Source organism: Condylura cristata, unplaced genomic scaffold (genome assembly GCF_000260355.1).
Source record: "Condylura cristata isolate star-nosed mole 26May11 unplaced genomic scaffold, ConCri1.0 scaffold00034, whole genome shotgun sequence".
Lineage (NCBI taxonomy): Eukaryota > Metazoa > Chordata > Mammalia > Eulipotyphla > Talpidae > Condylura > Condylura cristata.
Genome location: NW_004567135.1, coordinates 3,036,063 through 3,043,479, shown reverse-complemented (window position 1 = coordinate 3,043,479; position 7,417 = coordinate 3,036,063). Strand labels below are relative to the sequence as shown.

Genomic DNA, 7,417 nt, shown 5'->3' with positions numbered 1-7,417 from the left:
GGCGCAGCGCGGGCGGGGGGCGGGACCTGCGCCGTTGACAGCGCTGGTGGCGGGGGGGATTGGACCGGCCGCGTTGGGCTCATTAAGGGGTGCGGGGGGAGGGCAGCGTGTAGGTGGCTGCGTATGTGCCTGAGAACTCAGTTAACTAACTCGGTCTTTTCCCCTTGGGCTTAACACATTGGGGCGCGGTTGTGGGGCGAGGGGTTGCGAACACGCGCGAGGGCTTCGACCTTGGAAGGGCTGGGGAAGCCGACGCCTCAGTACACTGTCATGGCACCGACCCGTCCACTCCTTCCCCCCTGGCATGCCCTCCTGAGGAATGTCTTTGGCCAATGACTTAAGGCTTCTAGAGGTGATATGTCACGCAAGTAACGACACCAGCTGGCCGCGGGGACATCGACTGGAGCCACGGTACTGCAGGTCCCAGCAGAGGCCGATATGGGGCGGAAGAAAGAAGCCTGGGTAGGCATCGCTTTCTGTGGGCTGTTGTGGCCAGTGCCCCCTTCACTTCATGCAGGTCAGCGCCTCTGACCACCAGTGTCACAGCCACACTAGTCACATAGCCCCTACAGCCAGCCCACCCACTTCCAGGTGTAGGATCAGCGGCCACCCACCGGCCCCTCAGTAAGGCCAGGCATGAGGCAGCCTCCCTTTTGCTCTTACTCTGGAACCTGCCCTACTTGGCTACCTTTTTGATACTTACCCTGTGCTCCCCAGGCTCTAAGTGGGAGCTCTAAAGAGACCAAAGCCGCTCCAGACCAACCCCTCTGGTGCCTCCCCGCCTCCGCAAGCCTAGACTGTCATTGACCCAAGGGCAGAGAACTGACTCTAGGGCCAGCACCTTATCTCTACATCTCAAGGTCTTTTGATCTCCTCACTTAGTAGTAACAAGGTTCAGAAGTGCTGGGTATGGTAAGCCAGCTTCGCTGAGACCTAGTTTATTGAAAACTTAGTTGGTATCCTAGACTTGGAAAAGAAAATCGTAAATTTCTCCCCCCAAATATTCTCACACCCAGCTTCACAACCATCAGCCAATGCTCCTCTGGCTTGAGGATCACCTAGGGAGGTCTTAGAAGGAACTTTAGAAGAGAAGCCAAAGGGCCCCAGAGGAGCACTGACTTCAGGTACCCCCGCCTTGACTTCAAAGCTCCGCTGATCAATATTTGGTCCCGATTTAGCAGCTCACAGAGGATTTCCTCATAACCCTAGAATAGTCTGACCTGGTTTCTTCTCCCTGGTTAATTATCCACAGAGACTAACCAGAGACCAGAAGACTGAACTCCAGTGCCCTTACGAGAACAGAGGCATTCTCAGGTGAGGCTACGACGGGATCATTTCTTTTGAGTAGACGTCAGGGTAACCTGCTGTGGACTGGAGGCGGGTAGGAGCAGACCGCTAAGCCCTTTGACACAATGTCTTACAGCCTAGTGTCATGAGGACTTTACGGGCTTGTTCTGACATTATTCAGTTCTTATCTCCATTAGTGTTAAGGCCAATGGGAAAGCCAGGCTTCAAGGAACTAAACAGTGTATCCCAGAGCTGGCCTAGAGACTTCCTAAAAGTGGGCGGTGGCCTCCCTGGTGGTGCGAGGGCTTAAGTCTCAGCACTTAATCAGCAGCCACTGAGTTTGTCCTGCAGCCCTCTCGTCTCACCCACTGCTCCCCTCAGCAATATGTTTCTGTCAACTTGCCTGTTCTGCTCCCCACCATCTCTGGTGGAGCCTCTCACACCTCCCTTCTGGCTTACATCCCAGTTCTTCTATACATAAATAAATCTTTAAAAAAATTAGGTGGGACCTGGGGAGGACGCAATAAAGTTAAGGGAGAAGATAAGGCAGCCCAGTAAAGCAGTTTATGGTAGCCGAATAAATTCTAGGTCTAAACGCTGGGAACTGCTGGGAGCAAAAGGAGAGCTGAATGAACGCTGAGGTCATCTTGACCTTGGGAGGCTCTCTTCTAACTGGACTGAGGCAATGGTGCCCCCTGGTGGCTAGGAAAAAGCGGAAGCAGGCAGCCTAAGCTCAAAACTTTTAAGCATGCTGGCGTCCATAAACCAAACCTGTTTCATAGGTGGTAGCAAAAATTTATTGAACACTTTACTAATTTTCAGATACTATCTAAATGCGTTAATACGTTATCTTAATTAATTAACCATCACATAATAATCACAACTCTAAGGGATGTGGTTTATAATAACTCTACAGAGGAGGAAACCAAGATTTAGGTGAAACACCCTGCTTAGGGTCATCACTTATAAATGGCTTTGCTAGAATTCAGACATAGCTTAGCCTCACTCTTAGTACCCTTTTTTAAAAAGATTTAATTATTTGGGGCCCTCCCTGGTGGCGCAGCGGGGTAAAGCACAGCACTGAGAATCTAAAGCCGCTTCCGCATGAGTTCGATCCCCGCCTGCCCCAGGAGGTGACCACCATGGCGCAGCAGACCTCTCCTGACCTGCCTGCTGCTCCCCTCAGCAGTGGACTTCGCCGATCTGCCTGTTCTGCCCCCCACTCTGTCTCTGGTGAAGCCTCTCACCGCCCCTGAGCCTCTGGCCTGTACCCCAGTTCTGTATGCACAAATAAATAAATCTTTAAAAAAAAAAGATTTATTTATTCACACAAGAACTGAGGTACAGGACAGAGGTGCACAGGGATGAACACAACAAGCAGATGTACTGAAACACACTGCGGAGTGGAGCAGAGGACGGGTCAGGCGAGGTCTGCTGCACCATGTGGTCACCCCTTTGGCGTGGGAACTGGTGCTGCAGCTGCGTTACAGCTTCACTGCGCTGTGCTCTAACCCACTGTACCACCAGGGAGGGCCTCTTGGGATCTTAACTACTAAGCTATATGGCTCATGTGGTGATGACTGTGACTAATCAGCGGCAACTCAGAAAGGGAATTTTTGAGACACTGTTGATAGGTCTTTGGCACATCCACTCAATCTGCAGTCATAGCTAAAGGTATTTTAAAATACAAAGAATTGTAATCGGATCTATAAAACTGGTGTAATTATATATACAATAAATGATAAATGGTAACTGTCCCAGAAGGCACAAAAATAGGAAAGGTATTTGTATCACCTAAAATGACCAGGAGGATGCCCTGGACCCCCCAACCTCTGGCCTATACCCCAGTTCTTCCATGCGAAAATAAATTTTAAAAAATCTTAATATTTAACCAAGAGGGTAGGGCGCCCCCTGGTGGCGGAGTGCGGCACCACAAGGACGGCACAGCTGCTCCAGACCAGTCCAGTCCCAGCTGGGGTGACCCCGGGGCGCAGCAGGCCTCTACTGTCTCCCTGCTGCTCCCTCAGCAGCATATTTCAGTCAGTCTGCTTGTTCTGCTCCCCACTCTGTCTCTGGGGAATCTTCTCACTTTTGGCCTGTACCCCAGTTCTGTAAGTACAAATATTAAAATCCTTAGGGGGGCCCTCCCTGGTGGCGCAGCAGGTTAAAGCACAGCACTAAGAAGCTAAAGCCGCTGCAGCATGAGTTTGATTCGCCCCATGGTGACCCACATGGCGCCACAGACCTTTCCCCTGCTCGCTGCTCCCCTCAGTGATGTACCTTGTCCATCTGTCCTGCCCCCCCCACCCCCCCGGTCTCTGGTAAATCGTCTCACTGCCCCTGCACCTCTGGTCTGTATCCCAGTTCTGTAAGCATTAAATAAAATATATCTTTTTAAAAAAATCTTCAGGTTAAAAAAAAAAGTCACATCTGGGCCTAACTGAACATTGTCTTTGGGAATATTTACTTAAGGCTCTAACATTTCACTGCCAAACTCACTTAGAAGGCCCCTAAAGCTAAGGTGTAGTCACACACAAGTTTCAATGTATGCGCTAAAACACTAGGCTGGAGTCATTTGCTACAGTGAGCATCCAAAAGGTTCAGGTGCTCACCAGCAAGCCACCCAGACTGAGGCGGGCCTGGAAACGGGGCCACCGGAGCCGCAGCCAGTGGCATCAGTGAGCACTGGCTACCCCCAGGCGGCCGTGGGAGCCCTGGGGCCCCCAGCACCACCTGTGCCCCGGGGAGGCTGGGAGAGGCTCTACCACTCAGAGGGACCGGGCTTCTGCCCACTACACCGGGGTCCTGGCCACTGAGCACTTGGGTGGATGCTGCCAAAATCCAGACCGGAGCTGCTCCTATCACTGTGTGGTGTGAGTGGGCTGCCCCAGGGCTCTGGGGAAGGGAATGTCCCAAAGCAGCCTGATGGAGAAGACCAGACGCTTCAGTGAAGAGCTGAGATTCAGGCGGGGGTGGGGGAATGACAGGGTGACGCTGTGACCTGGCAGCTTGAAGCCACATGGAGGAAGGTTCATTAAATCCTGAGGATCAATTCAGAGAGGGTGACTCCCACCCTTTCACATGGGACACACGCCAGCGGGCTCTCAGACCAGAGCCTTACCCACTCATCACGCTGGAAGTCATATGATACCAGTTAACATTAAATTTTACTTATTGAAACCTGTAAATAGTTTTGTAAGTTAAAAGTTTCAGGTTCCCCAAGTTCTCTCACACTGTTGGTAAATTTCATAAATTTCTAATGCAGATTCTGGAGCCGAACGAGCCAAGCAACAGAATCCTAACTGATGGGAGAAGGAATTAACACTAGCCGCCCAGGTTAGCTACCGACTCATTGGGGTGCTTGCTTTGAGCTAATTGATGTATTAGATTTCACGGAGATTTGTGGTCCAAGTGAGCTTTCCGGGGCCCTCCCTGGCTGAACAACAGGCTGTACGCAGCACAGCAAGCCAGATGTGGCCACTTCAGTGCAGTTCAACCCCAGCCCCGGAGGTGACCCACAGCACGGCGGACCTCTCCTGACCCGCCCGCTGCTCCCCTCAGCAGTGTACACTGTTAATCTGCCTGTTCTGCTCCAGCTCTGTCTCTGGTGAATCCTCTCACCACCCCTGCACCTCTGGCCTGTACCCCAGTTCTGTATCCATAAACAAACAAAGCTTAAAAAAAAAAAAAGCTTTAAATGCAAGCTACTTTACAGCTGTTTGATCAGACAGACTAACACCTGGGAACATTAGCTTCTAGACCTAATTTTACCACTAAATACAGAACTTCAGGACCTGTGGCTTGTCTGGGCCTGTTTCTTCACCTGTCAAATGGGTGAGTGAACTAAATAACCTCCAATCTACCTACGGATTCTAAAATAGTTAAGATAAAAGCTTTGAAATGTTTATTCAATGTTCCATTCATTCTAAGCCCCGAGACAACTCCCTTCTAGGTGAGGGTGCCTGAGCTCTCCAAAAAGGAGTGCTGTTGGGTTTTCTTCAGATGTCCCAGCACAGAATCCCTACAGAGAGGAAATGGAGAAAGACCTACAGTCCAGGTTGACAATGACCAGTACCGGAGAGAGGCTCAGATCAGTGTTGCTATTAGTGTCAGAAGTTTCAGCCACCAAAAGCTTCACAGCCTTTCATTAAACAACTTACCTCACCTCATCCCTCCCAGCTTCTGCAAACCCTAACTTTCCAGCTCACTACCACACCCACGGCCCCTCCTGGTCTGCTCCTCTGACCCGCCGCCTTAAAGAGGAGGGTGGAATAACGCACGCCTGTTGTTTCCCTCAAGACCAAATCTGCCTTACCTGAGGCTCCACCTCTGTGAACACAGGTAGCGTCACATGCTCACTCACACTCCCTTGCTTATGTATAAAGGCTCCTCCTCCTTCCGGTTAAGACCCCGAACACGTGGTAGTGAACAGTTGCTGAGACAGTGCTGACCGTGCCTGTCAGTGCGTGAGGCTCTCAGACATGGGACGTTCGAATCCAGCCTGGGGCTGCACGGACCCAACACCTTCCTGCCCGCCTTCCCTTCTCCATTGGGAATCCCGTATCTTCCAGCCTAATGTGAGAGTAACTCTGGGCATAAAATGACAACACAGCTTGTACTTTCGGTTCTTTTTTTTTTTTTTTTTTCAGTTCTTTTCACTAAAAATATAATATAAAAGGCATGGCCACCCTCTCCCCTCCTGGGGGTAATCCATCACGTCTGCCGGTCTGGGGGGCTCCAGTGGTTCACAGCTCGTCATGGGATATGTGCAGGGCATGGTCACACAGATCTGCAAATGGCACACAACACTCAGGGGCAAAGTGCTGTCCTCATAATGGTACCCACCTCCTCGGGCACAGCCGAAACCAAGCTGCCACGCTCACCACCCAGCACGGTTTCATATTCTAAGTGACAAAACATCCCCACCCCTCCCACCTGTCTCAGGTGAGGGGCCACACATTCTGACAGCTGACAAGAGAGTGGACAAGAACCCGTGTCCCTAAGCCATGGACAATGGAAGTCAACTCCTGAGTGTCTATCAAAGGCTGGAGGAGGAGGGACACGAGGAACGAGTGGCGCTTAGGTGGGTGGAGGACAGGAGTGGGGAGGGAGGAGCTTGCCTGTTCGCTTGCTGCAAAGTCTGTCTTTGACATTGTTGGCCTCTCGAGAGAAGAATTCAATGAGTTCATCTTCATATTCCTCCACGATGCTCTCGCACTGTCGGCCCAAAGAAACACGTGACAGGACAGAAGAGGCGGCCTTCTGCTTCCACCTCCGGGGAGGAGGCAAGGCTGTTAACCCAACTGCCCCCTGGACGCGCCGACAAGTCCAGCGTTCCCACAAACTTGTACTCACGCCCAGACTCACCGCAAATTTGAGGGTGCCGCTGATGTCCGAATCAATTCGGATGCCCTGTAGGTCTGGTTCACTAGGGTCTCCATTCCGGCCCACTACCCGAACGTAATTCTTGCGGTGGGTAGAAGGATCAATCTGTTCCCCATACTCCTTCATCCGGTCACACACCTCTTCCAGCAGCTCTGTGAGGTGGGCCTCTGAGCGAGCATAAGGCACCTAGAAACGACCTCACCCTTGGGTCACAGCCTTCTACCTCTGTACATTAGTCATTTTACAGCCTCACCTTCCCTTCAAGATCTAGGTCCATCAACCCCTGTAAAAAGCCTTCTCTAGTTAAAACAATCCACTGATTTGTATAGTTGCAAGTATGACCTTACTGTACAAGCCTAAGAACTAAGTCGGGTGCCTGAGTTATCCAGCCCTCTCTGACTGATCCCAGCAACTATGTGTTCTTCCCCTTGGAGCTCCCTATCAGACTGATGGAAGGTAATTTAATTTCTTTGTACTAACATGAAAGTAATACCTGCCCTCAACAGAGAGGTAGCACAGGCTTCCAGGAAAGCAACTAGTAACCATTTCACAGGCAGCATCACCTCAGTGCTTCTTAATGTATTACTGAGTCCTAGGCACAGCTTTGTTTATTTGTATGTTCTATATATACATATATTTTTTTAAAGATTTATTTATTTATTCATACAGAACTAGGGTACAGGCCAGAGGCTCAGGGGCGGTGAGAGGCTTCACCAGAGACAGAGTGGGGAGCAGAACAGGCAGA

At 50.9% G+C, this 7,417-nt stretch overlaps 1 protein-coding gene and 1 long non-coding RNA gene across 2 annotated transcripts in view; one reads left to right on the top strand and one right to left on the bottom strand.

The window, feature by feature from the left end:
- Window positions 1-124: 124 nt before the first annotated feature.
- LOC105854319 overlaps window positions 125-7,417 on the top strand; it is an 8,069-nt gene continuing 776 nt past the window's right edge. Inside the window, exons 1-3 of the long non-coding RNA XR_001146010.1 lie at window positions 125-462; window positions 1,253-1,314; window positions 4,553-4,623. This is a non-coding gene — a long non-coding RNA (uncharacterized LOC105854319). The remainder of the gene's footprint in view (window positions 463-1,252; window positions 1,315-4,552; window positions 4,624-7,417) is intronic.
- CNPY2 (canopy FGF signaling regulator 2) overlaps window positions 5,901-7,417 on the bottom strand; it is a 2,908-nt gene continuing 1,391 nt past the window's right edge. The window contains exons 3-5 of the mRNA XM_004692629.2: window positions 6,655-6,858; window positions 6,408-6,504; window positions 5,901-6,076 (exon numbers count right to left, since the gene is read on the bottom strand). Coding sequence (XP_004692686.2) covers window positions 6,033-6,076; window positions 6,408-6,504; window positions 6,655-6,858 — 345 coding nt within the window. The 3' untranslated portion in view covers window positions 5,901-6,032. The remainder of the gene's footprint in view (window positions 6,077-6,407; window positions 6,505-6,654; window positions 6,859-7,417) is intronic.